Source organism: Zootoca vivipara, chromosome 9, assembly GCF_965207765.1.
Source record: "Zootoca vivipara chromosome 9, rZooViv2.hap1.1, whole genome shotgun sequence".
In the NCBI taxonomy this organism is placed as follows: domain Eukaryota; kingdom Metazoa; phylum Chordata; class Lepidosauria; order Squamata; family Lacertidae; genus Zootoca; species Zootoca vivipara.
In genome coordinates this window covers 54,598,299-54,623,265 of record NC_142592.1, presented here as the reverse complement: position 1 = coordinate 54,623,265, position 24,967 = coordinate 54,598,299, and the positions used below count along the sequence as shown (strand labels likewise).

At 40.7% G+C, this 24,967-nt stretch overlaps 1 protein-coding gene across 24 annotated transcripts in view; it reads right to left on the bottom strand.

The window, feature by feature from the left end:
- Positions 1 to 24,967, bottom strand: part of WNK1 (WNK lysine deficient protein kinase 1) — a 117,708-nt gene that overhangs the window by 53,120 nt on the left and 39,621 nt on the right. For all 24 annotated transcript variants that reach the window (XM_088652339.1, XM_088652340.1, XM_088652344.1 and 21 more), the window contains exons 2-4: positions 21,406 to 21,578; positions 14,735 to 14,955; positions 12,766 to 12,923 (exon numbers count right to left, since the gene is read on the bottom strand). In XM_088652339.1, coding sequence (XP_088508465.1) covers positions 12,766 to 12,923; positions 14,735 to 14,955; positions 21,406 to 21,578 — 552 coding nt within the window. The remainder of the gene's footprint in view (positions 1 to 12,765; positions 12,924 to 14,734; positions 14,956 to 21,405; positions 21,579 to 24,967) is intronic.

Here is a 24,967-nt window from a genome sequence, read left to right as displayed (position 1 = left end):
GTACATACTAAATCATGGTTTAGTATGTACAAGCCTGCTCTTCCTCCTCCTCTCTCTCCTCCTCTGACACATCCATTTCCATTTTATACCAGCTGCAGTTTGTCTTTTCCTCCAAATAGGGAACTGTGGTTAGCTTTAGTATGGTTTATCCAAACAGGCCAAGATCTGATTTCTGATCATACTACTCTTATGCCAAACCCAGTGGTCAGTCTCACCTTCACCATGGCCTATCTTTCTTTACATAAACTAGCACAAAATTAATATTAACAGATTTTCCTCCTACCTGGCATAACCTATATTTACCATTAAGTGACAGAGCAAAGATTTTGAGGTGGTAGTGGGGGATGACACAGATAAACAGATGTGACAGAACAGGATAGGACTGTGTGCGTTTTACAAGATTAATATTTATTAAACCCGAACTGAACACACATAAGGTGGTCCTAATTTATATGGCATGCTCCCTTTGACCTGTGCTTCATGTTCCTTTGTACATAACCTAAGAGTCTCAGAACTCTTCCTAAATAAACATTTATTCACAGGTGATTGAAACCTCAATCCACATTGGCACTTTGAGCAGTAAAATTATCTGAGTAGTAGTAACCAACTTGGAATCTGGGGGCCATGTAAAAGTTAAAAAACTGTTGATATCATGGACTGCGATACAATACAAGCTACTGTCTAACTGGCATTCCAAGGGGCTTTTAGTCACCATTTTGCCCTATTAAATTTACTCCTACCAGCTCACTTTTAGTGCCTTATCAACAAAGGCTGTTGGCTCTGATGAATTGTCCCTGTTCTTTTAGAAGTATGAATTTCGGTGAAAAGCCCCTGCTCTTATTGCATTGCAAAAACAAAACAAAACCCTGTTCTCCAGTTGCTCACCTACTGAAGGAAAACTATCAAGTAATTTATATCTGCAAAAATCCAAATACAAAATGATTTTGAATAAAAATGATACTTCCCTTGTTTTTAGATGGCACACATGTACGTTAACTGACTAACAAGGCATTCCTAATTAAAGGCCGCTGTCCTAAGTTATAACAGACTTTTATAACACACTTTCATCTACAGCTCAAAAAGGTAAAAAAAAAAAAACCCTGTTAGTAATCTGAGAGGCAACCCTTATCAGTTAGAACACTTAATTGCATGGAGTTATGATCTGTGTATTTTCATGCAGAACTATTCAAGGGAAAAGTCTTGAATTCAAATAACCTTCTTGTGATCTGATCACATGAAGTGATTACAATACAAATTCAGAAGTCCCCCGAAACAATTTAAAAAACAAAGCAGAGGGGGGGAGGGAGGGAGCGCAAGTAAAGAACATGTTGTACTGTTCAGAGCTTCCAGCCATGTACACAAAGCCATTTGAGGGTCAAGCTAACATTGAGAAGCAGTGTTAGTTACGTATAAGCTAGTACACATCACATTTGGTCAACACAAATATCTACTACACATCGTACCTGCATATAATACGAAGTATGCCTTCCAGTTACTAGCAGGGCATGATTTAGATAATGTTAACTTAGTAGTGCAAACTCTGATGACTTATTATAGGCAAGAGACACACAGTTAGATATTAGCACATTCTTCCAAACTACTTGGTCTTATTTATTCTGTGCTTACAGAGTTGTATCTAGATGACTAGACAGGTAAGGTTTAAATCAGCCTTCCCCAACTAGCTGCCTTCCAGATGTTTTCCACTACAAATCCCATTAGCCCCAGTCAGCAAGGGCAATGGTGAGGGATGATGAGAGCTCAAGAACAATGGCATGTGATTGGGATTGACAGATATAAAGTTGCTTGTTTATTATTATTTTATACCTACCTTAAATGACCACCATAGGATTAGTAACAACTTGTGGGCTGATAATCTTTGTGAACCTATGTGCAGTATTGTATTAGCATACAGTAAACAGAAGTATACTCACTAATAACAATAAAGGCCAGTTTACTTGAAAATCGTTTGGAACACTTAATACTTCCATTGAAAGTTTCAACTTCAACAGAAGTTTCAAGTTGTTGTTGTTGTTGTTGTTTTAGGTTAATATCTCTTTTGAACTTAATGTTTCAGTTTAAGAAGTTTACTATTTGGCACTATACACTGTCATTGATATACAATTATTTCGTATTAAATAATGCAAATACTTTATTCCATTCTCAAAGTCATACCAGCTTTGCATATATTAAAGATATCAATCATAACAAAAGATAATCAGAAAAACTCTGCATATCTTTGAGCTAATATAGTGTAGTGGCTAAGAAGCAAGACATTGAAACCAAAGTCACCAGAGTGAGCATTCATGGAACAGGATGAAGGAAGTCGGAAGTGAATCAGACCTTCCTCTTTCATCAACTAGTTTCCAAGTACATTAAGTGGTACACTGGATAATTACGACATTTCCTCCTCTCAAGGCAATCCCCTAGATTAAGTATTTTCTGCCTTTGCACTGTTTTTGCAGAAGTTCCTGCTTGCTATTACATGCCAATTTATAGTATAGCCTACTCTGTCACTTATATACATTTTTCTGTTTAACTATTTTAAAGCATTTTAGAATCAAGTGAGTATAGCTCTCTTTCACACTACTTGTGTTGAAAAACTGGGTTAATATATTTGCACTAAGCTTTCTTTCACAGCAGTTCAAAATGGCAAGTGAACGATATGCTGAAAGGCAACTTCAGAGCCAAAAATAAATTCTTAACTGCTCAACCAAGCACCAGAATATAGTATCTGTATTAAAGTGGCATAGGTTAACACAGCACTTATCAAAATAAGAGTGCTGAATACGCCATATCTTTGTCAAGTGTAATCAACTTACATTGGTCAGTTGAAACATTCCTATTCCTTCCAACCGCACAAGGCAGGCACCACCACACCACCATTAAATTACATTAACTGAAACTTTTGATTACCTTTCATTCTTACAGAGACAAACCTGCATTTTGTGCACAGTGGTGGTTGGGCCCCATGTGTCCTTCACTTGGTGTATGAGAAGACTTATTCAAGAACCCATATCTAGTATATGACCTAAGATACTTGATGTATTCCTTTGTCCCCTCTTCTGCACAGTTTGCCGATGTGTTTGTTCATCCCAGTCAGAAAGCCCTAGAAAGCCCTAGTACTGGATCTAGATTTCCAGGCATTATCTAAGTAACTGTGCCAACATTATTTTCCATGCACATGGAGAACATAATTCCTAACCAGATCCACACAAAACCTGAGTCTCAACTGTCCTTTCTCCAATTAATTTGCACTAAAACCATTATATCCATACTAAAGTCCAGATACTTAATATTTTGGAGTCAGGACTGCTACTGCATAGCACCCAACATATGAAAGTAGTTATAGAACATCTATATAGAATTCTCTACAGAAGCACCATGACCCCCTATTTCCCATCATATGACTTAAATGAATGCAAGCTAGTATAACTGAAATTCTTACCTCTTTACCACAGTCTGTGTGAGAACAACAACAACGTGAATTTATGATGACAAACACTGGGCAAAAATCTCTCTTGGAAAGATCCATTAGGAGACTCAGACAAATATGCTGAGAGACTTGTGCACACAAAAGGAGAAAGGACTGTTAAAGTCCACACTTAACGCACAGCAGAAGGAAAGCAGGGATAAAGCTTCGAAGGAAGCATAGTCTTCTCCTCTACTGTTTTGCCTTCCCTCATCCTGTGTCAGCCTGTAGAAATCAGAACTCTGTTTTCCACTGGCCAAGCCCCTTGACACACAGCAATAATAAATGCCATGGAACAGGTAAACCTTCTTACGGCTCCTCCCATTTCGTCCTTCCCTGCTATTTCAGGCAAATTGGCATCTTCTTTTGCAAAACCCAGAATAGAAGTTCAACAATCCTTTTCTAATTTTACTCCGCACTGGGAGCAAATAATGGAACTATGTCCCTGCTTTTACCTATGCCTCTACATTTTGCTCTTTTTCTAATCATCTTATGGACTGTTGAAAAGTTTTACAAGGAAACCACATGTAGCACTACAATTCCATTGTTAGAAACTGGGATAGGAATGCTAGGAGCCTTGTGGCTCCTGGGATCTAGGTTGTGGACACCAAAACAAAATGTCTAAACACCATTTGGGGGGAGGGGGCTGCCCCACTACCAGACCAGGCAGCCCTGCAGCAAAAAATAAAAAATGCTGCCAGGCAGATCAGGGGTCTGCAGAGTAACATCTTTTGTTACCACATCTTTTGCTGCTGTGCTGCTGGGCGAATCAGGTGTTTGCCAGGTGTAGTGCCGCAAACAAAAGACAGGTGTCTTTTGCTACTGCTGTGCCCGGCAGACCAGCTGACTACACCCAGACAGGTGGAGATGCTAGGCGCCAAGGGTGGCTCCTGGACATCTCCATCCAGTTGCAAAAGGCCCAGCTAATTTTGAATTCTGAATATAACTGAGAACATCAGCTACCTCTACCAAAGCTGGAGAGCACCTTTAATACACTCTAAGTTAGTCCCTTGTACTTCCCAAGCTACTGGGCAAAACAAAACATGACATTACTTTTCCACACTGACTCATCACATGCCCATTTAAACTGGTATTCAGATGAGAATAGCCACAAAGCAACCCAAGCTTTTCTACAGAAAAGACACCAGTCTGCTAAGATACCATGTTGGTGCATAACAGTGGCAGGTTTCATAGAAAAGATAGAAGAGTGGCTGTGCCAGCGGGACTGCTAAGGGAGGGGACGGATTGTAAGAAGATTGGGAACTTTTTCCAATTTTAGATATACAAGAAATTCATGCAAGACCACATTGAGATCACATGTAGTTAATTGAATATGCATCTGTGTCACTGTGTATCCATATCAGGAAGCCACAACCCATGGCTACTGCCCTCCCGTGAGATCACACACAACTATTTGTGCACAATTTACATGCAGTTTCCTACATGGAAGTGCTAAGAAAGTTATGATAGCTGATAACGGTATTTAGGATTTCCCCCAAACAAGGGGATTAACAATAGAGTCTGAAAGGAATTTTACTCTAATTGCTTTAATCTTCTTTTAGACTTTGTCATTAATTATGTTGGCCCATGAACTCTAGAGTCAAGCTGCAAGGTACTTTGAAAAAATCTCTATTACTTTTTTACTAAGCTATTTCAGTACTGGTTTGAGCTAGATGTAGGCTGCTACAAACCATTAAAGGAAATGTTAGAAGAACTCATGATCCTAATGGAAAATAAAGTTAACCCCTTCCTCCCAACCCTGAGGCAATACTAGGCAAGGTAATTTAATTTACTCCAAGCATCTTATGAAATGCAAATTTCTGTTATGTTCCCCAATCCATGCTTAACCACTTCATTCCTGACTATATAGCTTGCCCAGCTAAACTTCAATTTTAAATACCAATATCTAATCCAAATTATGGTTTTTTTCTCCTTATCAGTATTACAGCTTGCTATGCCCTAGTAATGCACACAATGCTCACCCCTACTTAGTGGTATAAACACATTTTATGTCAGGATTTCTCAGAATACTTTCCATGCTTTAGAGATACTGAATTTTACTACCATAGTCCACATTTTGTGAACCAGAACTGCAGTACTGTCTTCATCATAACAGCTTTGATCCTGCACAACCAGTTTGACTCTCCTTCCCCACCTTCATCCCCATCTTTGACTTTCCAGTGTATGTCTGGGAAGTTTTGTTCTCCAGTTTATTCCTATCAATTGAATAGCCATATTATGATATTGTGTGTGTGTGTGTGTGTGTGTGTGTGTGTGTAGTTACTTCACAATGTGCATCTTCATAAATCCAATATACTGGTAGTTCTCACTAATTAACACTGCTAGTCATTGTGCTTCCTTAAACATATCCAGAGGGTGGGCTGAACTTGTTGCCATGCTGGAGTCAGTATGTGAAAGGGGGAATTAGGCGTAAACATGAGAGGAGACAAACAGTGAAGGATGAAGTAGTGAGTGGGGTCAACCGGTAGTGTAATACACAGTGGAAAGTGGAAGGAAGATCAGCGATGATGTGGAACAGTGCTTATGAAGCAGGCACTGAATTCCTCTGATAGCTGGCTGCTTCTGCCTCTGCCTCTAACCCAACCCCCATCTCTCTCTCTCTCTCTCTCTCTCTGAAAGGTCTTGGGACATTTCAGTTCCATTCTGGGAATTATACTCTGTGAGATCACATTGTGAACCTTGGTTGGAGTCCACTTCAGGGACCACTGGGGCTGGAGCAGGATGCAGATCCTGTACTGCTCATGACTGAAGACAAATGGTGCAGTGTCTGTGCATGGCCATCTACCCAAATGCACACAGGCACTTGCATGGCCCCAGGGTGGGTGGGGGTGACAACCTTTCAAATGTCATGTAGATCCGCCCTCTTTCTAATGCACTAATCCTGGCACACTGCTGCCTCAGAAAGGCAAAGGGCTGCAATGTGGATCTGGCCCTGGAGTGAATCTGAAATTACTTTCCTGGTGTTTGGATTATTATATCCTAGCCTAGTAAATCCAAGTAATCAAACAGGTAATCATCAGCAGATCCCTGAGGATTCACAAATCAGTTTATGAATTGGTTACAGTAATTTTGTTCAGAGGGAGGTTACCTTCATGCAGTGTAGAGACAGGCAAGTCTCAAATATAGTTCCACTTTAGGATCTCCTACACATCTTTGACTCCACAGACCAAACCTATTTCAACACTTTACAGCAGCTACCCAGTACTTTCATTAATGTGTTGCTTGGATGCATGAAATGCACTATGCTACCTTATAAAGCCCCACTAAATAGACAGATTAACGGTTTATTTTGATTGCTAGAACTGAATGTAGGGGGTAGAAACTTTAAAAATGCACATGAACTAGTCCTGTGATGATTTGTCAGTTGACTTGCAGATAAATGTGTGAACTTCCTCCCTAGAAAGTACAGTCATACGGAAGCTCCATCTATAATGTTTCATCTGTGATAGCTGTTTGCATTAAGTGGGGAAAACGCATGCGGGAACTGATCATTCTAAAAAACCAGATTAAATATATTCAGCCCAGTTTCATTCCTAGACAATCAGTGGCATTATATGGGCAAACATGTACTAAAAAAACGGCCAACAGTCAAGCTAGACAAAACATTAAATTCATGATGACAAACTTTTAAAAACAGTTTTTAAAGACACAGGGAGATCACAACTGCAGAATATCGGGAGGAGAGATTTAATTCTTCTCCACAAACATTGCAGTACCAATGAAGCAGGTATTGGCATTAATGGCACCTTATGGGAGGGGGAGGGAAGTCAGCAAGTTAAATGCATTCACACATTTAAATATTAACTGTCTTGGCCCTAAGTTCAATGAGGACATGGGTCAATAACAAAATTCAGTGCTATAATAACAAAGTGGAATAGCATAATAGATAAGATGGTCTCTTTATATAGTACAGATTCAAGAACCATCAGGAGCAAAACACACTCAACATGTTTAGGCCACCATTAAATAATTTAAAACTGCCATAGACCTATGCAGTGTTTCATTTTTTTAAAAACCCCACTGAACTAGAGCCCTTTGGCTCTTCAAAGTCAACTGCGAAGGTGGCCATTACTCTTGAAATGATGGAACAAGCTCTCTTGAACGCTATCCATTCTGGCTGATGAAAGCCAGGTGGGGTGGGGGTGGGGGGCTGATCAGGTCAGTCCAGGGTGTGGAGATCATGCCACTGTGCAATGAAGTGGGGCTTGCTGGCCTTAAAAAAGCAGTGGCACATTCACTCTTGAAGAGGTTTACAGTAAGTACCACCTGGTCACCAATACTCGCTTCTTGGGCAAGGTGGTGGCAGAGGAGCTGCAGGATATTTTGTTTGTTCATTTTGGTTTTTGTTTAATTTGTATACCACACTTCATAGATCATAGGGCAGTTTACAGCAAAAAATACAAAATGATAACACAAAATACATAGCGAGAAAAAGAAAACAAACCCATAACGCCCCCCTCCACAAAAACATTTAAAAGGTCATAGATTGTTTAATCAGCCAATGGTCTGGTTACAGAGAAACGTTTTCATCTGGCACCTACAAGTATGTAAAGAAGGCACCAGATGAGCCTCCTGGGAACAGCATTCCACAAAACAGGGAGCCACTGCAGAAAAGGCCTGTCCTCATGTTGCCACGCTCCATACCTCTCATGGAAGAAACACACGGAGAAGGGCTTCAGATGATGTTAGCATGGTTTGAGTCGGTTCATATAGGGAGAAGCAGTGTTTGAATACAAACTATCTGGATCCAGTTCTATCTGGAATCAGGCCTGATTTGGTGACTAAATCAGCCTGTGTTGCCCTGATGACCTGTACCAAGAGCAGGGCAAGGAGAATGCATCTCTGGCTCCTGCTTTTCAATCTGTTGATAATTTTTGATACCACTGACAACAGTATCCTCCTTGACTAGTTCTGTGAGGTAGTTACTGGAGTCTTCCTGAACTTAATGGGATTTCCTCCTGAGCAAACATCCATAATATTGGGATGAAAATCTCAAATAACAAGGTTCTTAATGAATGAATCCTAGAACTTAAACATAAAGCCTAACATTTTAAGACAGATGTGTTATTTTAAGATATGATTCTACAATTCTATGTATATATTAGGTTGTCCATAAATACAACCTATTGCCCATGTGAACAATTGAAGATAACTTCATACAATTATCGAAACCTTGGAATCACTGAAATCACTCCAATTATCTGAATCTACCTTATTTTCCACACATAGTCTGTGGAAAGGAGCACTCTTATCTGGAAATTCAGGGCAATATCTAAAACACTGAACCAATTAATGCTGAATTGTACCAAACAACCCTATAGCAAATACAGAAAAACCTGCATCACCAGAAGAGCTATGAAACAAAAATGCTAGTCCCATATAACAGACTCAGGCCAAGTTTGGACATTGTGCTGAACCAGGCATGGGGAACCTGTGGCACTCCAGATATTGCTAGACTACAACACCCATCATCCTTTACCATTAACCATGATAGCTTGGGCTGATGGGAATTGACAGTCCAGCTACTTTGGAGTAGCACAAATTCCACACTCCTACACTATACTGTAGTTTAAGTGACATGAGCAAGCTTAGTCTCACACATACATGATCTCTCCCCTCCTCCACACAGCTGAGAGTAGTCAGATGCTACCACTTCATCATTATTTGTCACTTCATCCAGATCAACAAACTGCTTAATGTTTGAAACAAAGCCAACTTGTTTCAAGGAACATTAATGTTTACCAGATTGGATGGAACAAACTAGTTAAGCCAAAACTTTCAAACCTCTGCCCAGCTGAGTGAGAGAAGAGGCAAATACAAGCCTGAGGATCACCTAGGCTCATTCACTTCATGCTAAACTATGGTTTAGCCTGACGTTCAAAAACAGCTTCCATGCAGAGGTTTGAAAGGTTAAAAAAGATGCAGGAAACTCAAGGACAGTTTGTCCTTTAACAAGTACCAAACTCCAAAACAACTTGTATCCATTCGTGGTTAAGTATTTAGTGTAGCCTTGGGGAATTAGCAATAAACCTGGATCTTTTACACACATTTGTATGGAAATACAGGAGGCCAGCATACCTAACATTTAAGCCCCAGGAGCTCTGCATACTTCTGGAGTAGCTTGGAAGTTGTATTACTCATTGTATTCACAAAGGATTAAAATAAATTAATTTTGCCTGTACAGTTACAAGTCTGATTTCTGATCTTCAGATCTTTGCTATTTGACATACAAACACTCATGTAGAGAGGCAAGACAAAGTAAAGGGGAAACAATAACTATCCTGATTTCTGAAACTGCATTACTGGTAGTTTTGTCTTGCTTTTGGTTCTCTTTATTTAGCTCATGTGAATAATGAAGTTGGTTTCCCTTAAACAGTTTCTGCTGAACTTTAATAGCTTTTTGCCCTGCTCAGTTGTAAACCCAATAGCACCATTCCTTTTTTCAGGAACGTTACAGAAACACTACTTCCTATGAATGAATTTAAAAGGCAAAAGTGAATGAAATAATAATAATAATAATAATAATAATAATTTATTTATACCCCACCCATCTGGCTGGGTTTCCCCAGCCACTCTGGGCGGCTTCCAACCGAATATTAAAAACAGTATAGCATCAAACATTAAAAACTTCCCTAAACAGGGCCGCCTTCAGTTGTCTTCTGAAAGTAAAATAGTTACTTATTGCCTTGACATCTGCTGGGAGGGCATTCCACAGGGTGGGTGCCACTACTGAGAAGGCCCTCTGTCTGGTTCCCTGTAACCTCACTTCTCGCAATGAGGGAACCACCAGAAGGCCCTCGGTGCTGGATCTCAGTGTCCGGGCTGAATGGTGGGGGTGGAGACGCTCCTTCAGGTATACAGGACCGAGGCTGTTTAGGGCTTTTAAGGTCAGTACCAAAACTGACCTTTAAAGTGTTGGGATTATAGTCTCTGATTTTCTTTTCTAACTTGACCCTTCATGTTGTGGGTTACTGGTATGCCTAAATCTGCAATGTGTATGCCACCCTGAACCAAATTTGGCCTGCATACAAGGCTTGGTGTTCCCCTTTCCAACTTGCCCCAATATACCAAACAAAGCTTTCCCTCTGCTCTGCACAATTACATCCACTCTATTATTATTATTATTAATCACCCAACCTTACCCCTAAGGTCCCAGAGTGTGTCCAAATGTATCCCACTTTAGTGCACATTTCATAGCCCTCTGATGAGGGCAACAAGGGAAATTCCACTCTAGGGTGAAGGTGGGGAGGGTGTGGGGAGCCAAACCCCTAGGCTACCCCACCATCAAAATAAGATGCTGCTCACTGGAGTCTTGAAGTCACCAACATGAGAGACACCAATTTTCAGAGTTAAAATTTCAGTACTACAAAACATCAGCTAAAAGAAAGAATATAAATACAGACTTTAATAAAGATCATTGCATTCTATTCGGTTTATTATTTTAAAAGGTAGGCTTGCACACAGTGTCATCAGTGTGCATGGTGCTTTACAGAGGAAAAAGACAGCTGGGTCCCTGCCCCAAGAAGTTTAAAATCCCACACAAGCAAAACAATAGAGGGAGGAAGTAGAAAAATGTATTAAATTCATTTGCACTTAGGCTTAGCTTCCATAGATAATGTGGTTGTGTCAAAGGCTTCCTAGAAAAGGTAGACTTTTGAGAAGGAGTTTGAAGTGGGGGGATGCAACATCCTATAGGTGGCTCAGGGAGGCAGCTGCAGTCAAGTAACCAACAAGGAAGAAAAGGCCAGAATAATTCAAAGGCTCTGTTTGCAAGGGAGTGCATGTCCCACCCAGGCCTAGGTGAGACCAGCTGACTAGCCTTAACTCCAACCTCCTTTGTGACTGAAATGGAAAAAATCTGCTGCCTGTGATAGTGCTGCTGCACTGAGAGAAGCAGCTCCTTCCCAGAGGGATTATCTCAACTGGCACTGGTTGGTGCTCTGATAAATTATTTTCTAATACGATGAGTTAATATCAAAGGCACTGTTTATTGAACTGAACTGAAAACAGGCTGAATCTCGCATCCATTTTCATCAATTTTCCTCCGAAGTGTACTAATTGTGGAGACACACTATTTCCCCCTGAATATGATAGGCACACTTCACTACTGAACTCAGAAAGATTCCCTATTCATGTGCAAGGCTATGAATTTGCCACACTCAAAGGAGGCCATCTCCTGGGTATTTCTGCTCGAGTCACTGTTCTAAGGAGTGCAAATATAGAACAATGAGTCATGCAGACGCACATCAGTGAAGCTTCTAAGTGTGGGTAGTTTTCTCCATTTTGGTTCCCACCAATTGGGGGAAAACATGGGGTGGAAACCAGCCCCATGCAGAGCTTATCTGAGGCCTGGAGTGGGAGTCTTGTTATAGTTATAAACTCAAAAACAAAAAAGCAGCTGGTCCAAGGTTGCCCCCCTAGTCAGCTTAGCCCTCCAGGGCCCGGAGAAAAATGTACCCAGCTGCCCTCCCCCATCTTCATGGACCTGGTGGAAACACTTGTGCTCAATCTCAGCTACATTACCATCTTGGATTTTACTAATGATCTTTATAGCCATTGAATTCTCCCTGGGTGTTGTTTATTGGAGGGGAGCTTCTTCCCCCCACTTAAAGGTTTTTTGCTTTAAATTTTTTTGCACCCCCCACAAACCTCAAGCTTACCCCAGTCTGTTTATCGCTCCTATGAGGACGGTAGCTTTAGCTATATTTGTGCAAGCTTGCCAAGACTTGAAACAGGAATGAGTATATTTCTACTGGACACCAACGGAAAATAATCTTTCCTTGAATGGTAGGGCAAAAGTATTTTAAACTTTTACTTACAGCTTGTATAAACAAGTATTTAGAATCCTAGTTAAGCAACACATGCCTATAATTGTTTCGATCTGTAACATATTTGTTCAGATCAAGAGCTAATGTTGAATTTAATGTTTTGTAATAAAGAAAAAACTGACAGGGTCAAAAGATTTCCACCAATATCCAATATTAGTTTGGTACAGTACCTGGTTATGCAACTTTTCCTGAAGGAGTGCCAATGAACAGTAGGATTAAATAACTGATTTCTACCTGAGCTTTAAGTGTGGGCTCTTCCTCTTTGCAGCATTCAACCTCTTGCATTTCATGTAGAGCTAGGAAAGAGAGCTTCCACATTTTCCCAAGTATGTGCTTTCTTTTCTTTTTCTCTCCTGCAAAGCTACCCATCCTCTAGCACTGAGGGAAGACATCTTTTGTTAGCTGTGGTAGGAGCTCTACAATTGTAGAGGGTTATAGGAGACTTACGCTGGTCACTCGACGGTAGATCTGTGCAGCATTTTGACACTCAGAATAAGGATATTCAGACGTAGCCATCTCAAGCATACACATCCCAAAAGCATATACATCAACGGATTCATCGTATTTCTCCTCATACATCTCGGGTGCCATGAACTCTGGGGTACCTTAAATTAAAAGAACGATTCAGACTCTAAATGTCTCAAAGCGAGCAGAGGCTGCTGGCGTTACTCACCGCAGAAGGGAGTAGACGGGTAGACCTGTGAGAAAAGAAGAAGTGGAAGCAAAAAGAAGAGGGAGGACACCCTCAGTCACTCTGTTTCATCAACGTATCCCATGGGTCTTCCATTGCAAGGCCTTTGCAAGAAGTGAGGAACCAACAGTTAAAGGTTTCTATGTTCACCATTTATATATATTATAATAGAACAGAATCAGGGGGAACATATGAAGATTTTAGTCATAATGGTATATGATTGAATCTCGGGTTGAAGATAAATGGAGAAAAATTAAGTAAGAGACTAGCTAGACTACAAACCAAATACTTGTTAGACACACTTACCTTTCCTCCTTGTGAGAAAGGAGGTATGAGGCTTGTTTCAGCATACCTGCCTGCCCTCTGCTGTAAAAAATTAGTACTGGAAAGAGTCCACAGCTAGTCTCTGACCCGTAACACTCCATTTACTTCTGTTTAGTGTCACTTTAAACAAAGCCTTGCAATGAAAAACCCTGTGTTTATGAATAAAGGCTGCTTTAAAATTAATTTTTCAAAAATGTTCTGCAAAGGCCACTCACCAGAGCCCTTTTTACATACTTACCATTTCACCTGCAGTACATTTTATAGGCCTACTGCAGATACAGGAAATAGTGAGGGACATCCTACAGGCAAAAATACTCAGAAATATAGAGAGATTGAGTTATAGGCACAGAGGGCGAGATTCAATAAATCCTAATTTTAAAATCAATTTGTAGGAGGTGTATTATCCCTGATGTATCAAACCAATGCACCCTTCCATTTGACAGAAATCTGCACTATATGAATCAGAGATATGTAAGAGCCAGAAATTATACCAATAAGCAGAGAATTATTTCCTGCAAACAAACCAGATTGTATGCAAATTTACCAATCAATCACTTTTTACTTCCCTATCCATCTTCCCATGATTCAATGGTGTTCCAGCCTTAACTGAAAGGGAGCATACTAATTCAATTGTTCAAAAAAATATGGCAGTTTTCCAATTGAAAGTTGATCATAACATATGGAAAAGAGACTGCTATATTAAGGAAGTTGGTCATTTCCCACTGAATATTCTCCCCTTTCCACTAACATTAATTGTTTCTAGACTGGCTGGAAAGCAGGAAATGTTTCATTGTCACAAAGGCCAAGATATTTGCAAATGTGAATTTGTATTGTTAAAATCAGGTATTACAAATTCTGAAAACAGAACTTCAGAAATGGCTGTAGATTGCATTCTAAAAACACACACTAGCAGATGCAGACTAAACAGGACCATCTTTTCCCTTGTTAGCTTGCATCCTTCACAAAACAAATAGCAGAACAAAGCTGTTAAAACCAATTATCTGGTTATAGTTTCAGACCAGCTGACAAAGCTATTGTAGGATACTTAAATGCAGCAGCCCAGAAATTTTAGGTATAAGGCAGAGGTTTGTATTTTTTAAAAAGAATTTTCAGACAAAACTCTGTGCTTCCCCTTAATCCCAGTTCAGAACAGTTATTTCAAAGGATGGAAATACTTTGGTTTTATCAAAAGTGTTCTGCTAAGTGAAAGAGGCTACACACCTTGAGAAGATTCTTTAGGAGAATACTAATATCAGGGACCCATATTTTATGAGACCTAAAACTCAAAAATTTTCAGGGCTGAAGCTTTTTTTCATTTCCTTTTTTTGCTTTGTGAGAATTCGAAAATTCTATTAGGCAAATTTTCAAGTACAAACTGCTAAAACAAAACCAGAAGCTTACCTATCACACTCTTGGCAAAGGAAGCCCGCTTCAAGGTTGCCAGACCCAAGTCTCCTATCTTGACTGATCCTGTGGGGCCAGTAATAAAGATGTTGTCACACTTCAAGTCACGGTGGATAATGGGAGGAGTACGCGTGTGCAAGAACTGCAAACCCTTCAGTATTTGCCGGCACCAGCTTCGCAGTACTTTGATTTTCATCACTTTAAACCTTTTTAGGTACCTAGGAAAGAGCCACAGGAATAAAAATAAGCTTCAAGCTTCATCTTGAAGTCCATGCTGTTGGAATGCCACAAGTGAACTATAAACGTCAAACAAACAGCTCGTAACAAAAGCAGGCTTTCATATGAGCCAAACTCCACACCTCCAGAAAAAGAACATAGGGCAAAGAGAAGTATTGGGAATACAGTCATACCTTGGGTTACAGATACTTCAGGTTGCACGTTTTCGGGTTGGGCACTGCGCTTTGTGCATGCGCAGAAGCACTGAATCACCACCCGTGCATGCGCAGACGCGGTGCTGCGGGTTGCGAACGTGCCTCCCGCATGGATCACGTTCGCAACCCGAGCATCCACTGTACTGAATACCAGTCTTCCTTTTCAGAGGTACAGTAATAGAAACTGCACAGCAGTGCTCCTTCACAAAAATAATAACTACACCTGCAGCATTTATATAAATCAATACACTGAACTGATTGTCTCATGGGTTATTATCCAGGGGCCACCAATCTTTCTGAACCTGTAGGCACATTTGAAATTTTGAGAGTGTGGTATAGGAGCACCCCACCTCTGGTGCTTTTCCTCAACTCCCTTCTCCAGAAAATACATGCATGTGCACATGCTCACATAAGGACACACACTCTCTCTTTCATATTCTTTGGGTTCTGGGTAAAAGTTGAGATTCAGTAGAATTAAAACAAATCTTTTTTAATGTGCATGACTTTATGTGAGGTTCCCCTGCACCAGTAAAGCATTTTTAGTAGTAGGTTGCACAGTAAAAATCACAGTGACAGTGCTAGCTAGCACCACAAAAACATGCCCAAGGCACAGATTCCCATGTATCTTCATGACAACAAAGTCACCATCAAATCACAGAACACATCTGTGACACAGGTGGACTATGATTTGACAATAATCTTGAGGTGATCCCATGTACAAATTATGAGGTTCCATAAGGATTGACACCTCAGATTTATGTTGCTGCTCAATAAGCTCTGAAAGTCAATGAAGGCAGATATGATCTGTTATTTGATTTTGATTTTGAGGGGAGCCGGGAGTAAATAACCTCTGAAACAATAAATGCAATTTCAAGAAAATCTGTTTTACTGGATCCATGTGTGCACACATGCTTTTTCTCTACTGACCCTGGCAACTCTTCTTTCTCTGCTGGCCATTCTTCATTCATCCCCTCAGTATCCTAGAACAGGCATGTCCAACTCCCAAGAGACTGTGATCTACTCCCAGTATAAAAAAAAACTGGCAGTGATCTACCTATTGCCAGCTTTTCTGGGGAGGGAGTGGGCCAGAGTTGTTGAGCTCTTTTTGAGGAAGCTTCATCAGAGTACTTGAGCTTGCAGTTGGGGGGGGGGTGTAGGTTGCGATTCCACTACCGACCAGGGACAGCCAGCAGTCGACCAGTACATCGCAGTAGATTATTTCCTTTCCTCCTAATTATTCCACTTTCTAATTAGTTGCCTGAAGTCTTGAAAAGAACATAGGAAAACTCTTCCTTCGTCCTGTTTCATCTTTATATGTTTTTCAAAAGGAGGACAAAATAAGTACATTCACTACCTCAAACCAGCTTCTCTTTTTCATAGGAAACTAAAATAATTTTAAGTACCCATTCAGTTTTCTGTACATGCTGTAATAATTTTTTTGTCTTTTAAAGCAATTAACTTTACATCAATTAATTTTTCTTAAAACCTAGCTGTTACACTTCCTGCAAATGCTCCATTTTCAAGAGACTTCAGAAGTGATACCAGCTTAGGATAATATTTGAAAAGTCAGCATCCCTGGCAGGAAAAGTTGGGGCCCAAAGCCTTTAAGAGAAGAAAATTGGCAACAGACAAGTACGTTTTAAGAACCAAGAATGTAAGCAAAGACACTATAGCTGAGCCAAACTGCCTCTCTTAAGATGTGTCTTGTGCAATGGGCACAAAAACCTGAGTGGTATTATGTGAGCAGCAAAATACTCAAGGGGTATCTCAGCCAAGAAATCAAATCAGAACATGTACACCAGCAGTTTCCTCTCCCAGTCTCCCATGAGTCCTTCATACTCATACTTTCCTTCTAATATCCTCCTCTTCTCAACTCTTATTCCAAGCTGAACTCCAACTTCCCTATGAAACCATCTCTCAAATGCTTTTTACAAGGCAGTTTTCACAGCAGGATTAATGTTTGAAATGTGATTTCAAAGTCCCTCCTTTTGAACTACAGAAATTGTAGCAATGGGGATTAGTATCAATCATCTAGAACTGGCAGCTGTCCAAATTATTCTATCAAGACATGCTCTTACAATGAAGAGGATAAGCAGAGATCAGAACATGCATGGAATTGTTGTGGAATAATCACGATAAGCATCTATTGTAAGATCATATAATAGTGGCATCCAAGCTACTCACAGAATCCCAAACACCTGTCATGGGGGGTGACATGGGAAGCAACCTTTGAATGCTGAATGTTACATGGAAAGCAAGGAAGCCTGTTAATATGAGAAAAGGTTTATTGGAGGGGGGGTATTGCTAAAGGCTGAACTAAGAAATTAAATTATTTTCCTGTAAACTAACTGGGGTATTATGAGGTTTGTTCAAAGGACAATGGGCTTGTCAAGGCACATAAAAATAACTTTTTCCACCAGATTTTCAAGGAGGAGCAAAATGCTTCTGGAAGCACTGACACCTCACTCACATTTAGATAAAGGGTAGTGGGGAGAGAATCACAATACAGAATATGCCAACTAAAAATACATTTCTAAAATTCTTAAAATTAGTCCAGATATTGTCATTGGACAGGATCAAGGTCTCAAGGAGAACATAAAAATCTTTTCATTTGTTAGCTTAATTACCATCAGTCAAGTAAAGGCAAGTTTACACTGTAACCAAGGCTTCCTGGCTGAGCTCCTTCATTTAATGTTTCAATAGCTAAGTGGTTGCTACAGTGACATCATAGCTGTCATTCACTTTCCAACAAAAACTTCTTTTCATTCTGAGTTGACATTCTGCAGTTATGCTCCTCCCCCCATTTCACCCAGGGAAAGCAACAATGAACCAAAGCACTGTTCTGAATTTGAAAGCAGTACATACCAGTACTGGCTAATTCTATTAAAACAGATTGGCAGGTAAGGTAGTATCATATGTTGCAGCAAACGAAAATGAGCTTACAGGTCACTGAAATCTATCAGAGGAAGTGAAATAGCATCTGTAATTCAATTTTTGTGGGTGACATGTGGCTTTTAATTCAAATGTTTTAGTCACTTCCAAGTGTCCTTGTAAATCTTTTAAGTACTCGCTGTAACTAAATGCATTTCCATTTCTAGCCATCCTTACTCTGAACTGCTGAGTATCATCTACTTTCCCATTTGTCCTGAACTTCTGTAACATAAATACTACCTTATCAAAATTGCAAAAACCATATATCATTTCCTAGGACTAACACAGCAGCAGCCTTCTAGGCTCATGAAGATCTAACATGCAGCCCACTCCCAGAATGAAAGCTCCTCAGCTGTCAGAGAGGTTGAGGGTCTCAGGGAAGGAGGTCATTGCTCTGAGGTAGAGGGAAATAATACATTAGAAGGAACCCATTCCTTGGATGAGCTGGTATCCTCTTGTGCCAAGGATATTTTTCCAGGAGGTGGATCGATCCTGGTTGTGGGTGATTCAATAATTAGGAACATAGATGGTTGCCAGTATGATAGGCATACAATTGCACGGTGAACCGTCTACCTGGTGCAAGGGTGCAGGTGTTGCCCACTGCCCACAGTTAGACAGGTGGTTAGTACAGTAGTACCTCTTGTTGCGAACGGGATCAATTCCGGAGGCCCATTCGCAACATGAAAAAACGTATGATGAAGCGCCGCATCTGCACATGCGTGTGATGCAATGCGGCACTTCTGCGCATGCACGATTTAGCGCTTCTGTGCATGCGCGCAGGTTACGGACGCGCCAAACCCAGAAGTAACCCGTTCCGGGACTTCCGGGTTCGGCGCGTCCATAACCTGAAAAGAGATATCATGAAGCGGACGTAACATGAGGTATGACTGTACTAGGGAGAAGTCAGTGGTCATGGTGCATGTTTGCACCAGTGACATGGGGGAAATGTAGTCATGAAGTCCTGGAAGCAAAATTTAGGTTGCTAGATAGGATGCTGAAAGCCAGGACATTCAATGTAGCTTTCTCCAAAATGCTACCACTTCCACACACAGGGCCAGCTAGTGTGGTGCAGGCTAGCAATCCCAATGTGTGGATGAGACACTGGTTGTAGGAAGAGGGGTTTGGATCACTGGGGAACATTTTGCAGCAAGCCAAGCCTGAACAAAAGGTATGGACTCCACTTGAACCAGAATGGAAGCAGACCACTGACACTGAAAGAGAAAAGATGGCATAGCAGCTTTTGAAGTGATTACAGGGGAACTGCCAACAGGAGTGGAATGGAACAAATCTGTCCCCTGAGATGAAGCTGGGGGGAGGAGGGAAATGATGAAAATTTAAACTGTGGAACTGTAGAACTAGGCACTCAGAGTGAAGGGGCAGAGGTCAGCAATTCAGAGAGGCCAAAGCACCCCAGACCAAAGACACTTGAAGATGGAAACTGTATGTAAATGTTTATAAGCTAATGTTAGAAGCTTCTGAGCCAAGGTGGGCAAACTGGAGTGCATGGTCTTAAAAGACAGCATTGATATAGTGGACACAATGGGAACCTGGTGGAATGGAGGGAGGGAGGGGGTAATTGTTATCTCCAGTTATAGACTCTATAGTAAGGACAGGGTAGGATGTACTGGAGATGGTTTCACTCTGTACATCAAAGAGGACATTGAATCAAGCCAACTAGAAATCCCAAAAGAGGCAGGCTTGTCCACAAAATTATTGTGGGTGATGATACTGGGCCGCATTAGTAATTTAGTATGGGGTACGTACTACATAGCGCGGGTGGCGCTGTGGGTTAAACCACAGAGCCTAGGGCTTGCTGATCAGAAGGCTGGCTATTGCATTCGGGTCCTGCTTGCAGGCTTCCCATGGGCATCTGGTTCGGCCACTGTGAGAACAGGATGCTAGACTAGATCAGCCAGTGGTCTGAGCCAGCAGAGCTTTTCTTATTTTCTCAATCTCTGGTCAGTTTAAGCCAATTTGCTTAATTTTGCTTATGAAGCAGGCTTGTTTAACTAAAGTTTATTTTAGGCCATAACTTCTAAGATTGACGGTTTGCTCGCTTGGGAAAAGGGGGAAGCAGGCTTTAGAAGATGCTAGCAGATAGAGCTGTTGCTCAAATAAGATATTTTGTAATGGTGGTTACATGTGCTCAGTCACTGCATGTGCAAGCGGATAAAGCCTACAGAAGTTGCCAACAGAGACTAATTACAGGCTTCTGTACCTGGACAGAAGTAAACCACTCACAATTTAAACTTAATTCCATTATGGACAGCCAAATTTTGACTACAACCCAGGTAAATTCAATTAATCCTGTTGTCTTTGATTTGGGAAATAAAGAGATTCATCAAAGTGCTGAGATACAAGAATCTGGCATGAAAATGGCAATTGGTCTCCAGACCCAGTTTCTGAAAAGGAATCTGGCAGACCTGGTAACTGACCACTTACCACTTTTCAACTAATCCTGTTTTGGGGTATCAGTAGACCTCAGAAAGAACTCAAGTTGGGATACTTTGACTAGCTTATCTACAGTCCTTTTCCATAACTCACTGATTCCATTCATTTAAGAGGATTTCAAAACTGACAGCTGCTCTTCCTCACAGTGTACCTCCACACAAAAACTAGTTGCCATTGAGGAATTCTAGTTTTAAAAACAGTTTAATTAAGTAAGAATTTCGTAATTATATTACATGAACTTATGAAAATAGGAAGCTGCCTTATACCAAGTCAGAGCATAGGTCCATCTAGCTCAGTATTATCTACACTGACTGGCAGCAGCACTCTAGGGATTCAGGGAGGATTCTCTCCCAGCCCTACCTGGAGATGCCAGGGGTTGAACATGGGACCTTCAACATACAAGGCAGATGCTATACCATTGATTTATGGTCCTTCCCCATAGTTTATTTGATATATAATTCTATTCATAATCAAAATATAGAGAAGAGCAAAGAGTGCTTCACTGACCACTAGAGGACTCCCTTGCTGCTTATTTTGCCTTGAATTTCAAGCATTTGCTGTACAGGAGACATGATATGGCTTGCCAAAGTAGGACCTCAAAGCCTATTAACATTTCTTCCTTCACAGTGTAGCACTGACAATGGGTTGAGAGGTTTCATAATTTAAAGCCCAAAGAGTACACAGTAGCTATCATTCTGGACCTCCTTCTCAGAAATGGTCAATATATCCAGATATATATCCAATGGCTTTTACAAGGCTTTTGCCCAAAAAACCAAACAACTTTTCATTTATTTTTTGGTAATTTTGATATCAATGTTCATCATTATTGTATGGCTCTGACAAGCCTATACTCACGTTTTCAATGTGCCAGATGTCATAAGCTCTGTAACCAGAACAATACACTTCTTTCCCTTGACAGTAGACTCCCAGGAATCATAGAACCTAACAATGTTAGGATGTTGAAGCCCTTTCAACATTTCAGCCTCCTCCTTAAATCGTTGCCTCTCCGATTTGGACAGCTTCCGATCCTAAAAGATGGGGGCAACAAAACATGAAAAACTGTAACAAAAACAAATCCAACTTAATTATATAGGCAAGGCCACAAACATGCTGATTCTTGGGGCAGGATTAGATGCTACAAGACACACAGGACCGAAGGAGCCCAGCTGCACACACACACACCCCTCCTCAGCCAACACGTGATGTAACATCACTGCAGTTTTCCATTCTTTATCTCCACAGCAGAAAATCAGTGGTGTCTACTTGTGCTATACTAAATTTTACCAGTAAGGAGAAAGACACCTCAGGTGACCAGATAAACTTGTAACAGCTACTTGTAACAGATACTCCCAAAAGTGTGGTTTTTACAGAACTTCATGCAGTTTGATTATCTTCTTCCTTAAAAAACCCTTCTGGAGAATTTACTTTGGAATTTATGGCAAACTTATCAGACTTTGCCTACAAACATATGCACACTTAGCCACTGCAGGCCAACCTTGTTTAAAAAAAAACAATTTGCTCATTTAATAATTTAATTTCTAGTTTCTGTGTAAAGTTTAAAATATGTTGCATGACTACTCATAACCCTATAAAGGAATCCTTACTTTGAAATTACTCACAACTGAAGGATGATAAAAGAAATAACAGAGAACTGTGGTGACCCTCCAGATGTTGTAGCATTCCAACTCCTATCAGGCCCAGTCAGGGTATAAGAGATGATCAGGGTTTGAAATTAGCTGGGTGCCAGTCACATTTTGCCACTTGCAACTGGCCTCTTAACATATCCACCTGCCTGGCCTGGTGATTCAGGGGGTCTTGCAGGGTAGCGCAGCTGCAAAAGATGTGTCTTTTGCTGCTGCACTACTCTGCAGACCCCTTGAATCACTCAGAAGCAAAAATAATTTGTTTGTTTGTTTGTTTGTTTCTCTCTATCTCTGCTGTGGTATTGGGTGAATCAGGTGTTGAGGTAATTTGGTTTTAGCAGGCACTGAAAATAGTACAGTGAGGGTGCTTGATCTCAATAGGTAGGGAGTTCCAAAGTGAAAGCAGTGCCACACTAAATGACCATGTTCTTACAAATGTGGAACAAGTTCGACATGGCACCTGTAGTAATGCCAATTCTGCCGATTGAGAAGCGGGCACATGTAGGGTGAGGCAATCCCGTGGGTAAACTGGTCCTAAAATGGAGTCAACAAACTTTTTTCAGCAGGGGGCCGGTCCACTGTCCCTCAAACCTTGTGGGGGGCCGGACTATATTTTGAAAAAAAAATATGAACGAATTCCTATGCCCCACAAAAAACCCAGAGATGCATTTTAAATAAAAGCATACATTCTACTTATGTAAAAACACCAGGCAGGCCCCACAAATAACCCAGAGATGCATTTTAAATAAAAGAACACATTCCACTCATGTAAAAACTTGCTGATTCCTGGACTGTCCGTGGGCCGGATTTAGAAGGCAATTGGGCCGCATCCGGCCCCCGGGCCTTAGTTTGGGGACGCTGTCCTAAATGGTTAAGGGCTTTATATACTAATTTATGTAATTCATATTTTTTTGTATTTCTACTGAATGCTGCTTTTCTTTTCCCTTTTGAGTTTTGATTGCTAGGTCCTGTTTTAGCATAATATACTGAATGTTATCTTAGAATTCAGAGTCTTGCTATTCAAGAATTCAAGCAAATATGCTCACACACAAAGCATAAAGGGAATGCCTCAGTAATCCAGAACAATGTAACAATGCTACTTGAAAAACAAAGAAGAAGCTGCTGGATCAGGCCATTGGCCCATCTATTCTAGCATCCTGTTCTCACAGTGGCCAACCAGGTGCCTGTAGGAAACCTGCAAGCAGAACCCAAGCACAAGAGCACTCCCCCCACCCCGTCCCATGCCCTGCACCTGTAGTTTCCAGCCACTGGTATTCAAAATGGCTGGTGATCTCAACAATGCTGAATTCCAAAAAAGTAAAGAAAACCCTGGACTGAAAAGCGAAACACATGCAATTGTGTTCTACAAATTTAGAAACATTGAGTAACCTAATCTGAGAAATTTAAATACAGAACTTTCAACAGCCTGAATTTCACCACCACCACAATTCTCTTCTTAAAAGTACCTTTGCAATAGATTTGCAATGGCAAACAGAATACAATATAACCTACACAGGGGTTTGGTTCCAAACGTTCCGCATATACACGAAAATTGTGTATACCCAAACCCTTGGAACATCCTTGTGGCTAGTGGGGGAGGGGGAGAGAGAGAACATGCCCAGAACTTCCAGAACCTGTACACAGAGCAGCCCTTGCCCTTTAAAAGCTTTTTTCACACAGTGGACCTGACCCCCAAATAGCTTTTAGGCTCTCCACCTTGATTACATTCCACTTGTGCAATTTTAACTGGCCGGTGTTCAATCATGTAAGTTGAATGTGTGTAAGATGTGATTGTACTGTAAACTCATCTACTACCATCCTTTCCCAAAATTCACAAACATATGCATGACAAAAGAATTAATCTCACTTTTGTTGCGCTAAAAGCAGAAGAAAACATGCTATTAGAAGTGCTGGTGCAGCAAATTAAACTTTTGGAACAGGGCAACTGACTTGACTGGTAAGCCACATATTTTGGATCTTCTGCAAATTCTCTTAGATTGCAAGGATTCAACTGTAAGCCCAGTAACATTTTCAAGTATTCCTCAAAGACTTACTTAAATGAGAAAGTAAACACATTTGCACACATTTTTAAAAATGAACTACTGACGACTAGACAGCAAAACCAGACCAGTTATGTATGTTTCTTACTGGAAGCCTTTAACCTTTGGATGTAAACATGGAACTTTTTACTTAAGATGCTTTCCCTGTTCTCTGCAGGGTGTGTCAAATGCTAATTTTGCTCCAAAGTCATTTGGGAAAGGGGTGAAATGCGCTGTAGCTGACAATGTATTATAACATACTGTTTAACAAAACACAACCCTGGATAGGCGCCTGGAACCCCTGGAATCTTGCTACTGCTCGGCAGGGACTGGGGATGGTACACAACCTTTATAACAATACATAGTTCCTTACTGATCAGGGCAAAAACCCCTACAGCACATAGGCTGGCCATTTAAATGAGGTGTATGACTGTGTGGAAGTCTTCAACCATGTTCTACCGCTCATCAATTTCAATTTAATTGCCCCACAATATTAAAGATGATGTGCTTTGCTGTAATGACTAAGAGTGGTCCACAGCTTATATAGCATTTATTTTTTCACAGTTATAAACAAATCAGTTAGAACAAATCATAAATGAAATTCCAAAGGATAATATAGAAAATGGATAAACCCTGCATTTCCTTGATAGCAAACCTCCAGGGCATGTCACATCCCCTTCAACAATATCGCCTTCCTAGCAAGTTGAAACAGATGCATGAAGCCTTGTCTGCTAG